This window comes from Mobula birostris, chromosome 8 (assembly GCF_030028105.1).
Source record: "Mobula birostris isolate sMobBir1 chromosome 8, sMobBir1.hap1, whole genome shotgun sequence".
NCBI lineage: Eukaryota > Metazoa > Chordata > Chondrichthyes > Myliobatiformes > Myliobatidae > Mobula > Mobula birostris.
The window spans coordinates 162,864,241-162,881,068 of NC_092377.1; the positions used below are offsets into that span (position 1 = coordinate 162,864,241).

Consider the following 16,828-nt stretch of genomic DNA (forward strand, 5'->3'; position numbering starts at 1 on the left):
CATGCGAGAAATGATGACATTTAAGAAGCAGGAAGCACTGTGGACACTTGTGCTGAATTATTGGTGAATTAAGTACATGAATCTCTTGGGCTTAAAGTTAAAGAGGGACTGATACTCCGGTGGGAAATCATGGCAGCGACAGCAGTAAGTAGAACTGGAAAGTTAAGCGTGAGTTTCTCAACTCTTGTTTCAGAAGTTTGCTTGATGCAGTTTGCTTCGTGTGCCGTGTATATTCACCCCTGTACTGGGTGAGTCCGTCCACTGTTCAGATCTGACTTCTGACCAGGAGGCTCCGGCTAGTGAAGGCAAGATTTCTCCTGCAGTCAGTGAGCCCGGTTGATAATTTGTGCAGTTTATTGTACTTTACTGACCAATTGAATTTACTAGATGTTCTGCTGTATGGCAAATAACTTCTTTTGGTTTTTATCTAGTGTGCACGAAACAAGAGTTCTTGCTTTGATTCTTGGTAAAAATAGGCTGGATCTTTTGTTCTGACGCACCTGACGCACTTGACGATTTGTCCTTGTAGCTTGCTTGCACTGGCGTGACTTACAGTCGTCTCATTGCCTGGTGAAACTCTTTTAAAGAGCTAGAACAGGTGCAACGGGCTGAATGGCCAATGCTTGCTCTCCATTAATCTGGTATACAAAAGAGTGTTTGTTTTACAGTGCCAACTCTCTTAATAGATCAGTATGGGAATCAGGTTTATTATCACCGACTTGTATCGTGAAAGTTGTTTTGTGGCAGCGCTACAGAGCAATATGTAAAATACATTGTAAATTACAGTAAGAAAGCGTAGAGGTTACACTACACTTTACAGTACAGGTGACCAGGGTTCAATTCCCACTGCTGCCTGTAACGAGTTTGTACGTTCTCCCCGTTTCCTCTGGGTGCTCCAGTTTCCTCCCATGGTCCTGGGATGAACCGGTTAGTAGGTTAATTGCGCATTGTAAATTGTCCTGTGAATATATAAATAAATAAATAAATATATATATATATATATATATATATATATATATATATATATATATATATAAATTAAATAGTGCAAAAAAAGAGAAAAATGGGTGCACACAAGTTTCTGCAGATGCTAGAAATCCAGAGTAACACACACAAGATGCTGGAGGAACTGAGCAGGTCAGGCAGTGTCTATGGAGTTCTCTGGTAAAAATAGTGAAGTAGGGTATTCATGGGTTCATTGTCCATTCAGAAATCTGATGGCGGAGGGGAGGTAGCTGTCCCTAAGACATTGAATGTGCGCCTTCAAGCTACTGTACTTCCTCCTGATGGTACAGTGCTCTCTGTCATGGGAAGAAGAATTTTATTGCTAACTACCTCCAAATACTGAAGGACCATTCTTCTATGTCAGCCTGATTTTCATTACAATAAAAAAGTAAGCTTGGTTTTGAGGCTTGTGGTAGAACTGTGCATCTCCGGGTAGTGGGGTGGAGATAAGTTTCTACCAAAGGAAATGTAAGGTGCTCTATTCCCTCCACTAGCCTGCAGATCACCCTTGAAGAAGGTGTAGCACCTCCTTAGCGCACCCTCCCCCAATCAGGGTCACGTAAAGCTGTGGGATCAGGTGGTGGATGGCCGTATGAGTAGCTGGTGCATATCACAAGTCCTGGTTATGTGACCACTGATGCCAGGCAGACAATCTCTGAAGAGTATTGATAACGGCTGGGGCCACCCGTCTTGTAAAGACACTGCCCAGAAGAAGGCAATGGCAAACCACTTCTGTAGCAAAATTTGCCAAGGCAATCATGGTCATGGATAGATCATGTTTGCCCACATCATACCACATGGCATGTAATGATCATGTCATATGACACGGGACACAATAATGATATCATACAACATGGCACATAACAATGATGATGAAGATCGTAGCCATCTTAAAGGGGAAATCACAAGGCGACTTGAAAAAGTTGCCTGGAGCAAATTCTTTATGCTTTGTTAATTGCATGGCTGTAGCAGAAAGGCTTTGTCGCCATTCATCTCAGTTGCATTGTTGAAATTCAACTCAAATGTGTTGAGAGATAGTCGTCTTCCCATGACCTCACCACATCAAAATGGTCCCGGTATCTTTGCACAATCCCAAACACAAGTTTGGTATGCATTTTCTTCAGGGAGTGTACGTTATTTTCTTTTATTGACTCATCTAAAATTAGATAGGCTAGCCAAATTACCCCCCTCCCTCCTGATACTAACCAGCAGACTGCCTCCAACCTGCTGGCATGAACATTGATTTCTCGAACTTCTGGTGATTCCACCCCACCCCTTCACCATTCCCCATTCCTGTTTCCCTATCTCACTTTATCTCCTCCGTCTGGTGCTCTTCCTCCTTCCCTTCCTTCCAAGGTGTTCTGTCCTCTCCTATCAGATTCCCCCTTCTCCAGCCCTTTATCTCTTTCATCAGTCAACTTCCCAGCTCTTTACTTCACCCCTCCCCCTCCCAGTTTCACTAAAAACTTATCACCTTATACTTCTTCCTCCCCTCCCTCCACTTCTTACTCTGACTTCTCATTTTCTTTTCCAGTCCTGATGAAGGGTCTTGACTGGAAACATCAACTGTCGACCCTTTTCCATGCTGACCTGCTGAGTTCCTCCAGCATTGTGTTTGAATTGCTTGCATTTTCAGCATCTATAGACTTTCTCGTGTTTGTGAGACTGCATTATTTGTTAGACCACGCCAAACTGAACAAGGGATAGCTGTAAAGGTGGATTTCACATCCTGGATTTTCACAGTCCTGACGAAGGGTCTTGGCCCAAAACGTTGACTGTACCTCTTCCTACAGATGCTGCCTGGCCTGCTGTGTTTCACCAGCATTTTGTGTGTGTTGCTTGAATTTCCAGTGTCTGCAGATTTCCTTGTGTTTGGATTTAACAAAGATTGCTTTCCTTCTCTTCAGACTTGTTGACTGTAAGAAAGGAAGTTGTTTTTTTAACTTCAAATTTTCAATGCTTTAAAAATTAGTTTCATTATCATTCTGACAAACACTGTCAGCAAGTCTCTCTACTTTCCTTTCTCCCGCCTTTCTCACGTTACATCCATTATATTCTCTGGGACCTTTCCTTAACCTAAGGGAATTCTTCCCAATCTGATTAGTTTTATTTGTCACGTACATCAAAACACACAGTGAAATGCATCATTTGCATCGACGCCCAACACAGTCCGAGGATGTGCTGGGAAAAGCCCATAAGTGTCGCCATGCTTCCAGTGCCAACATGGCATGTCCACAACTTACTAACTCTACCCTGTACGTCTTTGGATTGCGGGAGGAAACCAGAGCACCCGGAGGAAACCCGGACAGCCACGGGGAGAACGTACAAACTCCTTACAGACAGTGACAGGAACTGAACCCCCAATCTCTTGGTCACTGGTACTGCAAAGCATTACTCTACTGTGCCGTCAACCACCTCTGCGGACATTTCTTTCGAATTGTGCAGAGCAGGTTGTGGGCTGTACAGGGTACGTCACGCGAAGGCAGCTGCCTTAGTGAGATCGGTCACCCCAGGCCGGAGTTCACCACCTGCATTCCTCTCCGCTGAAAGTGCGTATTTGATGGTCAGAGCAGCTTCAAAGGGCCAAAGGCCCTGTTTCCAAGCTGTATGATTCTTTCTAAGAGAAAAAGTCACATGCCTTTTGAAACTCCAGCTTCACACAGACCAAGGTTCAATTCGTGCGGCTGCCTGTAAACACTTAGCACGTTCTCCCCCTGGCCGTGTGGGTTTCCTCCGGGTGCTCCTGTTTCCTCCCACATTCCAAACCTGTGCCGGATTGGTCACATGGGCCTGTTGGACCTGTGATGTTTGACGCCCTCTGTTGGTCGGGGTTGACACGTTTGTGGATTCCCAGCTGTCTTCTTGATTCGCAAGCCAGGGCAGTACGATATGGAGAGCAAGCTGTTGCCCCTTCCCCAGGCAGCAGATGAATTCAAAGGAACGGCAGAGACCGATATGATTTGGCGTCAGCGGCGTCACGGGAGTTGCCAGTCAGCGTAGAACTCCCTTCGGGAATCTGGCTCCAGACTTTGCCTCGGGGTTTACTCCTGAAGCCTTTCCCATGAGAGGAGGAGGTGTGAGAGCAGAGTTTTCCTTCTCCTAGATGAGCAGAAAACCAAACAAAATTCCAAACAGCCAGTCAGTGTGAGGGTGAGTGCCAGTTAAAACCCCAGCCACCAAAACGTCAAAAGTGTGGTCAGTTTTGCCATGGAGCCACTACAGAGTGCCATAACACAGCTGAAGTGGTCACCAGCTGTTAACTAGCATCGAGCGGCTGTTTGTGCCACTAGCGTCTTGGAGTAATAGAAAAGTACAGCACAGAATCAGGCCCTTTGGCCCATCTAGTCTGTACTGAAACACTTAAATTACCTACTCCCATCGACCTGCATCAGGACTCCAGCCCTCCATTCCCCCACCATCCATGTACCTGTCCAAAATTCTCTTAAACATTGAAATCAGGGCGGTATGTACCATTAGCGCTGGCAGCTCATTCCACACTCTCACAACCCTCCGAGAGAAGAGGTTTCCCCTCACGTTCCCCATAAACTTTTCACCTTTCACCCTTAACCCATGACCTCTGGTTGTAGTCCCACCCAACCTCAATGGAAAAAGCCTGCTTACATTTATACCCCTCATAATTTTGTATGCCTCTATCAAATCTGACAGGCACATATGTGCATTTGTACTCCAGAAATTTCTCTTTTGAAGGCCTCCCTCTTAACAAGTACACCTTTGCCAGAAGACAGCTTCTTATCACCAGATCCATTCTGATACCATCTCAGTTTTGCTCACAGAGTCATACAGCACAGTGGCACAGAAATAGATCCCTTTGGCCCATCCGGTCCATGTTACCCTGCCTTGTCCCATTAACCTGCACCTGGACCGTAGCCCTCCATACCCCTCCCATCTATGTATTCATCCAAACTTCTCTTAAATGTTGAAATCAAATCTGCACCTGCCGCTCCTTTGGCAGCCCGTTCCACACTCACACCACCTTCTGAGTGAAGAAGTTCCCTTCTCAGTTTCCGTTTGAATGTTTCACCTTTCACCCTTAACCTATGACTTCCTGCTCTAGATTCACAGAACCTCAGTGGAAAAAGCCCGCTTGAATTGACCTTACCTATACCCCTCATAAATTGATTAAGTCTCTACCAAATCTCCCCTCATAATTTGATTATATCTCCACCAAATCTCCCCTCATAATTTGATTATATCTCTACCAAATCTCCCCTCATTTTCCCACTCCAGGGAATAAGGTTGTAGCCTATTCAATCTTTTCCTATAACTTAGGTCCTCAAGTCACCGACTTATACAACATCAACATAGTATTTCTGATTCTCCCCAGCCTGGTCACCTTTTGACCTCTGGTTTAAGATGGTGGCAGTGACCCTTAGCGACTTCTGGCCGGTGGCAATGAAAACAATTAAATATTTCGTCGGTCACTCTCTTTCGGGTAAAAGATCATCTCAAGCAAGAGCCTGTAACTTCCCTTTGGACTTGGAGGCAATTCAACGCAGCAGGGCCAAAGCGAAGCAAGGCACCGGGAGTGAGGAAGAGCTGAGGTTTGATCGAATTAAGTGCTGGGCTGAATTGGGAAGGTGGAGTACAGGCCGAATCGGGGCAGTGGGATCCAGGCCCCAGAGCGTATCGAGGCGAAGTGACTGAACCCTATCACTCTGAGTGGACTTCAGTTCAGAATACTACTTGCTTATATTTATTGTTTGCATGATTTGCTTTTTTTTCCTCGCTGCATGTTGGGAGTTTGACGGTTTTCTTTTTTTAATGGGCTCTATTGTGTTTCTTTGTTTTGTGGCTGCCTGAATGGATACGAATCGCAATAATAAATGATAATTTGATAATAAATGTACTTTGAACTTTGAAACCACATTTTCAGCAGATTTGCGCAGCGCTATCTACACCTGGGCCATTATGGAGGATGATCTCTGATGTTTACCTGTGGTCGGTGGCACACGTTATCCTCAGTAAGCCTGCCCTGAGGAGTATCAAACAGGAAGCGGAGAGGACTCCGTGGGTCAGGCAGCCTCTGTGGAGGGAAATGCACAGCCAAGTCCCAGGTGAAGGATGCTCCTCGTCCCGCTCAGTTCCCTCAGTTCCCCGCTTGTTGCTCCGTGTTCCGGCTTCTGTGCTTCTGGAGATGAATCAGATCACAGGCTCCCAGCAGAAGTTTTCTTCTCTGTCTCTGCCACCCAACGTGTCAGTATCGGTCACCTCGAAGCACCAGATGGTTTCCACTGATGTTGGTGGAGTACAATCAGTCAAGTCCAGTATGATGTTCTCCCAAGGGGTTATTTTCTTAATGGAGGAAGCTTGTGTGTGACTTTATTTAACGGGGGGAGGCTGATGCATGGCCAGCCACCTCACAGTCCTCGACCGATTGGGGTCAGGGAGTGCAAGACGACTGGCGACACTTCACTGCTGCCGCCTTCCTCCACCTTCATTGCCATTGTGAAGAGTCATCATCTTCCGCCAGCTCCACCGTTGAGGTCTTGGTTGGATCGCTCTTTGTCTGGAGCCTCCCCTTTGACCTTATCGCCATGGTGACCCTACCAGGAGCTAAACTCCAGACAGCGACACTCTCGGGATCTCAGGAACTCAAAAGCCTATCCACCACAACATCATCATCATTATGTTCTGTGTCATATGACATCATCATTGTGCGCCATCATATGACATCATCATTATGTGCCGTGTCGTATGATGTGGGCGATCACGGTCCTTCCATGACCATGATTGTTCTTGGCTAATTTTCCTACAGAAGTGGTTTGCCATTGCCGCCTTCTGGGCAGTGTCTTTACAAGACGGGTGACCCCAGCCATTATCAATACTCTTCAGAGATTGTCTGCCTGGCGTCAGTGGTCACATAACCAGGACTTGTGATGTGCACCAGCTGCTCCCATGGGTTCACATGACCCTGATCGGGAGGCTAAGCAGGTGCTACACCTTGCCCAAGGGTGACCTGCAGGCTAGCGGAGGGAAGGAACGTCTTACACCTCCTTTGGTAGAGACGTAGCTCCACCCTGCCAACCATCTACCACAACAAGGTGTTTAAAATGAGACGTTGAACTCTGGCATCTTGAGTAAGTCAAAAAGATCCTGTGGTGTTGTTTCAAGCCGGACATTTACCCGACTGTTCTAACATGAAGCACTGAGTTGGACAGTCAGACTTGGGCAATGTGTTGGCTCTGAGATCTCAGATTTCAGGGGCAGCACAGTAGCGTAGCAGTTAGTACAACACGTTCTGGTGCCAGCTGTAAGACTGGGAGTCTGATTCCCATTGCTGACTGTACGCTACCCCCCAAGACCGTGTGGGTTTCCTCCGGGTGCTCCGGTTTCCTCCCAAGTTCCAAAGGTGTACGGGTTAGGGTGAGTAAATTCTGGACATGCTACATTGGAGCCGGAAGCATGGCGACACTAAGTGACCCTGAATGGCTAAATTAGCAAACAGGTGAATCTTTAAAGATTAGGGATTAAGAGGCTAACACGTAGGCTGCCCCCAGCACATCCTCAGTGCATTTCACAGTGCGTTGTGATGTTTCGCTGTACACTCAGCTGGGACCTCCTGTACCTAATAAAGTGGCCACTGAGTGTGTGCTTGTGGTCTTCTGCTGCTGTAGCACATCCACTTTAAGGTTCAACATGCTGTGTGTTCAAGAACCAAATGGTTGAAGGGAAGTAGCTGTTCCTGAACCTGCTCATGTGAGACCTCAGGCTTCAGGGTGAAACCGAAAAAAAAGTTTTGAAAAGAAAATCATTGGAAAGAATCGGGGGATGGCCTTGCTGTCTTATATCTCTATTAGGCGACGAGGACCTTTTATTTAAGAAGCTGTTGTGGAATAGCTTGCTTAGAGAATGGTCAGTAATGGTAACATACACTGTATGTACATAATTTGATAATAAATTTCATTTGGAACCTTGTGGTTGAAATCAAGAAGTCCCATATGAAATGGTAGAAACTTTACTCAACAAGACAAAATTTGGAATTTCCCTTAAGCTTTGGCCTTCAATAGTATGTTTCACACAATGACGAAGTAGATTAGAACAAATTACTTGTTCGACCAGTTGTACGTCTTGAGGTACAGTCCATCTCAGGTTTGTATACGGTGACATATATGTACGCTGATAATAAATTTACTTTGAACTTTGAATCGGAATCAGACACTGTGATGGACTTCTAATCACAATAGACAATAGGTGCAGGAGTAGGCCATTCAGCCCTTCAAGCCAGCACCACCATTCACTGTGATCATGGCTGATCATCCACAATCAGTACCCTTTTCCTGCCTTCTCCCCATATCCCTTCACTCTGCTATCTTTAAGAGCTCTATCTAACTCTTTCTCGAAAGAATCCAGAGAATTGGCCTCCACTGCCTTCTGAGGCAGAGCATTCCACAGAACCACCAACCCTCTGTGTGAAAAAAGTTTTTCCTCAACTCCGATCTAAATTGTCTACACTTTATTCTTAAACTGTGGCCTCTGGTTCTGGACTCCCCCAACATCGGGAACACATTTCCTGCCTCTAACGTGTCCAATCCCTTAATAATCTTGTGTATCGCCTGACAGCTGTGGTTTGCATTTCGTCAGACTACTGAAGGTGAAGGTACACTCTGGTCACCTGCTCATTCATGCAAATATCTAATCAGTCAATCGGGTCGCAGCAGCACAATGCATAAAGCATGCAGACATGGTCACGAGGTTCAGCTGTTGTTCAAACAACCCATTCAAAATGCTGGAAGAGCTCAGCAGGCCAGGCAGCATCTATGGAAAAGGGTTTCACATTGTCGACTGTTTACTATTTTCCATAGACGCTGCCTGGCATGCTGAGCTTCCTCAGCATTTTGTGTGTGTTGCTCTGGATTTCCAGCATCTGCAGATTGTCTTGTGTCGGTTGTTGTTCAGACCAAACATCAGATTGGGGAAGAGATATGATCTCAGTGACTTTGACAGTGGAACGATTATTGGTGCCAGACGGGATGATTTGAATATCTCGGAAACTGTCGATTTCCTGGGATTTTCACACACAAGGGTCTCCAGAGTTTACCGAAAATGGTGCAATGAGCAAAAAGCATCCAGCGAGCAGCAGTTCTGCGGGCAAGAACACCTTGTTAAGGAGAGAGGTCGGAGGAGGATGGCCAGAGTGATTCAGAACGACAGGAAGGCGAAAGTAACTCAAATAACAATTCGTTACAACAGTGGTGTGCAGAAGGGCATCCCTGAACACACAACAGATTGAACCTTGAGGTGGATGGACTACAGCAGCAGAAGACCACAAACATACACTCAGTGGCCACTTTATTAGGTACAGGAGGTACATAATAAAGTGGCCAGAGGGGGTAAATGTACTTTGGTAACAAATTTACTTGGAACATTTTGTTTTTTTTTGAGAATCCCCATCTGAAATGCTTGAAACCTTGCTACAGCGCGACAGGAGCTAGAATCTCCCGTAAACTTCCGCCATCAGTAGTAGATTGCTCATGACGACAGGAATAGATTGGAGCAAATTTCCTGTCCGACCAGTTAAATATCTTGAGGTAATCAGGATCAGTCGTGGCTGTGGGCGTTTAGTCACCTGCCCGCTGAGGTATGCATTGCATCAGACTTCTGTGATGAGCTCAGCTGAACAAGTTAGCCCTCGGATACATTCCTTCGATGTTGCCCAAGTTTAACTGATCTTGTAGAGATTTTACAGCTGGTAAAATACTTAAAACTAGGACAAAAGTGCGAAAATAATATTATTTATTTCCTTTACAATTGCGTGGCCACTTGACATTATTCAAAGTTCAAAGTAAATTTTCAATACACAGGGTGGTGGGTAGATGGAACGAGCTGCCAGAGGAAGTGGTTGAGGCAGGTACAATGGCAACATTTAAGAGACATTTAGAGAGGTGCGTGGAAAGGAGAGGTCTGGGGGGACCTGGCCAAACATTTGGGGGCTGATGTGGGCAGATGCAGCTAGCTTTCACAGGAATCTTGACCAGCGTGGACAAGTTGAGCCATAGGGTCCTCTTCCATGCCGTGACACTCTGTGACTCTGAGAATTTTAAGTGATTCTGCTAATTTTAACTAATTCTAAGACCTTGAAATGGATAAAGGTTGACCATTGGCAGAAGAGAGCGCGCTACAAGCCAGATTAAAGAGTCGGGGACCAAGAGCGGGAAACGAATCAGTTAAAGGGAGGTGTTCAGCCCCACTACTCAGTGCCAGCCTCGGAACCCCATCTGAGCTCGTCCCATCTCCCTCTCTTCTCGCTCCTCTCATCGGGCGGGAGGTGCAAGAGTCTCGTGTCCCACGGCATCAGGTTCATGAACGGTTGTTGCCCTACAGCCATCAGGCTCCTGAACCAGCCTGGATAGCAGCCTCATCAGAGCGACATTGATAGGATGTAGAAGTGGGCTGAGTAGTGGCAGATGGAGTTCAACCCGGAGAAGTATGAGGTGGTACACTTGGGAAGGACAAACTCCAAGGCAGAGTACAAAGTAAATGGCAGGATACTTGGTAGTGTGGGGGAGCAGAGGGATCCGGGGGTACATGTCCACAGATCCCTGAAAGTTGCCTCACAGGTAGATAGGGTAGTTAAGAAAGTTTATGGGGTGTTAGCTTTCAGAAGTCGAGGGATAGAGTTTAAGAGTCGCGATGTAATGATGCAGCTCTATAAAACTCTGGTTAGGCCACACTTGGAGTACTGTGTCCAGATCTGGCCACCTCACTATAGGAAGGATGTGGAAGCATTGGAAAGGGTACAGAGGAGATTTACCAGGATGCTGCCTGGTTTAGAGAGTATGGATTATGATCAGAGATTAAGGGAGCTAGGGCTTTACTCTTTGGAGAGAAAGAGGATGAGAGGAGAAATGATAGAGGTGTACAAGATATTAAGAGGAACAGATAGAATGGATAGCCAGTGCCTCTTCCCCAGGGCACCACTGCTCAATACAAGAGGACATGGCTTTAAGGTAAGGGGTGGGAAGTTCAAGGGGGATATTAGAGGAAGGTTTTTTACTCAGAGAGTGGTTGGTGCATGGAATGCACTGCCTGAGTCAGTGGTGGAGGCAGATACACTAGTGAAGTTTAAGAGACTACTAGACAGATATATGGAGGAATTTAAGGTGGGGGGTTATATGGGAGGCAGGGTTTGAGGGTTGGCACAACATTGTGGGCCGAAGGGCCTGTAATGTGCTGTACTATGTTCTATATAACTTCACTCGCCCCAGCAATGAACTGACTCCACAGCCTGTCGACTCACTTTCACAGGCCTTGCCTTTGTTCTGTACAGTTTTTCACGGACTTTATTAGATTGCTTTATTTTTCAGTGGGTGCCTGTGAGAAAACGAATCTCAAGGTTTATATGGTATACGTACAAACATTGATAATAAATTTTCTTTGATCTTTGAACTTAATCTCCTGCATTGCAACTGTTGCCATGCCTTCTTGACGGTTGCTGTTCTGTGTTGACCTCTATCTATCCATCTCACAGATTAGGCCCATCTGGCCCTTCAAGGCGTGTCACCCAGCAACCCTCTATAGAACCCTAGCCTAATCACCGTACTGTTGTGTGAACATTTCAATAATAATTGAATAATCTTGTATCTATATTGTTGATTAAACATTATTTTTCATTTAAATATTTTATTACGGATTATATGTAAAAATATGTTAATTACATACATCATCATGATACCTGCATGCCTTGCTTAAAGTGAAGGCAAAGTTACACCCCTATTTTGGACTGCCGTGAATCAATTTAATGCTTTGAAGTTACAAATCATATGAGGGACAATTTACAATGGACTGTGGGAGGAAACTGGAGCACCTGGATGAAACCCCCCACCCCCGGACAGGACATACAAACTCGCACAGGCCGCAGCGGGAATTGAACCTGGGCCACTGGTACTTGTGCTAACCACTGCCGCCACAACGCTTTATGGTGGGATGTCAATCACTGTTATATTGCTTTACCCTCCTGCCCCTGTCATCTGGTGCTGACCGACTGTTGACCTCCACTGTGACCTGCTGACTGTTGTCTGCTGTATTCTGTTGCCAGGTGGAGGGCCCTGTAAAGGCGGACCGTGTCCGGAGCCTCCAAAGTGAAGTGGAAGGAGTAAAGACCATCATGTCTGAGAACGTTGACCGGATACTGGCTCGCGGCGAGAAACTGGATGATCTCATGACCAAGACTGAGGACCTGCAGGCCAGTGTAAGTTGGAAAGTGGGGTGATTATTACACAGATGGACCTACACACCAGAGAATTAAGTCTTGACCTACTCAACCTTTTCCTAAAACTCAGGTCCTCCAGTCCCGACAACAACCTTGTAAGTGCACTAATCACTTAACCATACCTTTTCCTCAAACTCATTCCATTTTACACCAATGGCAATAGTTCAATAATTCCACTTAATATCAGAGAACGTATATAATACACAACCTGAAATTCTTACTCTCTGCAGACATCCTCGAAACAGGAGAAAAAAAACCCTAAAGAATGAAAGACAGAAAAAAGACATAAGAACCCCAAAGTCCCCTGTCTCCTTCCCATGCACAAGCAACATCAACCCCTCCCCCAAATTATTGTAGCACAAAACATCGGTACTCGCCCCACCCACCATACAAGCAACAGCAAAACCCCCAAAGAGAGACCATGGTCAAAAGTCCATTCAAAAACTCTTCACTCCAACATTTTGACATCCCACCGGCTCTCTCTCTCTCTCACTAACAAAGGAGAGACAGATATCACTCCTTCCACAGCAACAGGGAAGACAACGATTCCTACTTTGATGTTAAAATTAGTTTGAAGCATTGCTTTTTTATTTCGAGTTCCCCGACTCTAGAATCGATTACCGAGTGCCGAGCCCTCCGTCAGCCACTCTCGCTGTCTTCGATGTTTCGGCCCCCACTATGCTTCAGTTCGTGACACCGGTGAAAATCCGTGCCCACGGGGCCATGCAGTTGCCCGACTTCAGGCCAAACCTGGACCTACCGAAACACAGCCAATCAGCAAGCTCCAAGAACAGGACACGTTGTCATGCACGACTGCGGTTTTTGGGTGCCGCTTTAGATCAAGGATCCTGACAGGACCCAGCCACCCTGAAAAGGAAAACAGAGACAGTAGAGTAGGACAAATGTAACTGTTTTGCTGATGGGCTGGGAGGTCAGCCCCACCGCCGGCGCCATCTTTAGCTCTGCCCACTGCCGGCCTAATGATCCTATGGCCAATTCTCCATTTTGGCCTCAGTACCATGTTAGCTTCCTCTCTAGTGTTTCCCTGAACAAAAGAAACCCTACTATAGAGACGGCTATCATTCAATGCCTTGATTCTCAATTTGAGGTCCTGTGGCCTGCCCCATCACAGGTAGACAGGGTAGTGAAAAAGGCTTTGGGCATGCTGTACTGCATAGGGTATAGAGTATAGGAGTTGGACATTATATTGCAGCTTGATGTAAATCAAAATCAGCATGTCATTGTGTCTAATTTCTTGTGAAACCCCACTGTTCTCCTTGGCTGTGTAAGTCTAGGGCAGACACACTCTGGTCCCACCAAACCCGTGAGATTGAGGTGCTCTCCCACCCCAAATCCCGGTTTGTGTGGATGCTGTGTAACTTGCTACCCTGTTACAACTCAGTGCCAAGAAACAACAGACAGCACATGGCACACGATTAAAGGAATTCGATTTCTGAATCTTAACTTAACCGAAGGGTTATTAAAGAAAAGAAAGAAAAAAGACAAAAAGGGCCCATTATAATTAAACAGCCAAATGTGCTCAAGTTGGAGCTCAACTCTTCCCAAAGTTCATATTCACCGATCCTCAGTCGACCTCGACGCCTGGCTCCATCGAATCACAGTCTCCCACTGGGTTGAATCCTGTGACCAGTTCTCTCCAGCATCCTCTCTCTTCATCTCCACCCAAACAATAGAAAACCCAAGACCAACCATCCTGATTGGATGTCACACATTCCTCAGCATCCCTTATCTTCAACGATAACCCAAACAGGCTGAAACCAGAACAGACTGCTCTTACAGAACTGCTAAAATGAAATGCCTACAGCATAGCAGTAAAAATGTGAACAGGGTGTGATCACCTGTGCTGGATTGGTTCAGTTAGCAGCACCTTGGGCCAGAAGGTTATGACGTTGAACCCCAGCATCTTGAGAATGTATCTTAGGGATAAGACACTGCTGCAGCCGAGAAGGCTCCTCTCCATGGCCGATACTTTGGCTGCAATATTAAACTGAGGAACTCTCTATAAGGAAACAATGATTTCAATCATTTTGGACGATGGAATTGATGGCTTTGTTGCAAAGTTTGCAGACGGTATAAAGATAGGTGGAGGGGCAGGTAGTGTTGAGGAAGTAGAGAGGCTACAGAAGGACTTAGACAGATTAAGAGAACGGGCAAAGCAATGGCAGATGGAAGACAGTGTCGGGAAGTGTATGGTCATGCACTTGGGTAGAAGAAATGAAAGAGTCGAGTATTTTCTAAATGGGGAGAAAATACATAAAATTCTGAGGTGCAGAGGGACTTGGGACTCCTTGTGCAGGATCCCCTAAAGGTTAATTTGCAGGTTGAGTCTGTGGTGAGGAAGGCAAATGCACTGTTAGCATTCATTTCAAGAGGACTAGAATATAAAAGCAAAGGTGTAATGTTGAGACTTTATAAAACACTGGTGAGGCCTCACTTGGAGTATTGTGAGCAATTTTGGGCCCCTTATCTTAGAAAGGATGTGCTGAAACTGGAGAGGGTTCAAAGGAGGTTCACAAAAATGATTTCGGGATTGAATGGCTTGCCATACAAAGAGCATTCGATGGCCCTGTGCCTGTATTCACTAGAATTCAAAGAATAAAGGGAGACCTCACTAAAACCAATTGAATGGTGAAAGTCCTTAATGGAGTGGAGGTGGAGAGGATGTTTCCTATGGAGGGGGGGTCCAAGACCAGAAGGCACAGCCTCAAAATAGAGGAGCATTCTTTTAGAATGGAGATGAGGAGAAATTTCTTTAGCCAGAGAGTGGTGAATCTGTGAAATTCTTTGCTACGGCAGCTGAGGCCATGTCTCCTATATCTTATGGTCATATGGAAACTAAGGAATAAGGAAATCCTGTTGCAAAGTCCAAAGAATAGCAAAAAGTAAGCTCTCAATTTCCTGCTAAACATTTCTCTCTCTACAAAAAGTCTGGCTAAATAATTGCCACAGGGCTTTTCTCTCTAGGGTAGAGGAGGATGAGAGGCGACTTGATAGAGGTGGACAACATGATGAGAGGGAAAGATTGAGTAGAGGGCTAGATACTTTATTGTAGGGGCAGAAATGATAAAATGCACAAGATTATAAGAGGCATAGATAGAGTGGACAGCCAGAGACATTTTTCTAGGGCAGAAATGGTTAATACGAGGGGGCATATTTTTAAGGTGATTGGAGGAAAGTATAGCAGGGATGCCAGATTTAGGATTTTTATTCAGGGGGTGGTGGGTATGTGGAATAGGGGTGGTGTTAGAGGCAGATATATTGGGGGTAATAAAGGAACTCTTAGATAGGCAATGGAATATTTTAAAATGGAGGGCTATGTGTAAGGGAAGGATTAGATTGACCTTAGGATAGGTTAAAAGGTTGGGCCAACTTTGAGGGATGAGGGTCTGTATTGTGCTGTGATGTTCTATATTTGCCTATGTGTATCAAGTACTTTTAAGTGGTTTTGAAGTGACCTAAAAGCTGAAATAACAGCTCCACTTACACAAGGCCTGGTAGGTGTCCCTTGCTGAAGGAAGTGAGGTAGAGACAAAAATTTTTAGGTCAGCAATTTACCTTCTGGGAACTTGAAAACTCAGGCGTTGCTGAACTGCGTTCCATGTACAGAAGGAGGAATCAGCTACCAATTCAATGTCTCATTTTCCTTTGCAGTCAGAACACTTCAAAACCACGTCCCAGAAAGTGGCTCGGAAATACTGGTGGAAGAATGTGAAGATGATCATCTTGCTGGTGATCATTGCTGTTATTATCCTGACTTTGATCATTCTCTTTGCCACAGGGGTAATTCCCTCCTAACAGCAGGAACTATTAAATCAGCTTATTGTTCCTTCGGTGATATATATGTGATAAGTTCCATGCCTTCGGTTTCCAGTCTATTCCATACAGTGGGGATGTAGATGTACTTTTGGCTCTGATGTTGATTTTGGTCTGTATATTTTCAGCATACCTCTAGCTGTACAGAGGCATGCAAAATCATTTGTAAAAAAAAACTTCCTAATGTAAAAGTTAACAATAAAGTTTCAGAAAGAGGACCAAGAAATATAAAAAACGTTTACTCCTTTTCTGTAAATTAGACGCCCATCAGTGTGGGAGATCTTAGGTTTGGTACAAAGAAGTCTTCGTCATTTTATTTTTTTTTTAAATTTAGAGATAGCGCAGTTCTGGTCCAACAAACTGCTCCTCACAATTACACCCAATGTGACCAATTAGTCTACAAACCCGTATGCCGTTGGGATATGTGAGGAAACCAGAGCACCCGTATGAAACTCATGTGGGCACAGAGAGAGAGCGTTAAAAACTCCTTACAGGCAGTGGCAGGAATTGAACCCGGGTCACTGGCGCATTAATGCATTACCCTAACCACTAGGCTACTGTGCTGTGCAGTTTGGGTTCAACGTATCTATATTGGGCACCCCAGGTCAGACCATAAATATCATGATATTAGAGCAGAATTTGGCCATTCAGCCCATTGAGTCTGCTCTGTCATTCAGGCATGACTGTTTTTTTCCAATCTCATTGTCCCAACCATGTCCCTTGTCTCTGTATCCTTAACTCCCTTACCAATTAAGAACT

At 45.4% G+C, this 16,828-nt stretch overlaps 1 protein-coding gene across 1 annotated transcript; it reads left to right on the forward strand.

The window, feature by feature from the left end:
- Positions 1 to 16,304, forward strand: vamp8 (vesicle-associated membrane protein 8 (endobrevin)). Its single transcript, XM_072267258.1, has 3 exons — positions 1 to 144; positions 12,062 to 12,214; positions 15,908 to 16,304. The coding sequence occupies exons 1-3, from the start codon at positions 130 to 132 to the stop codon at positions 16,049 to 16,051; spliced, it is 312 nt and encodes a 103-aa protein (XP_072123359.1). The 5' UTR covers positions 1 to 129; the 3' UTR covers positions 16,052 to 16,304.
- Positions 16,305 to 16,828: the final 524 nt, after the last annotated feature.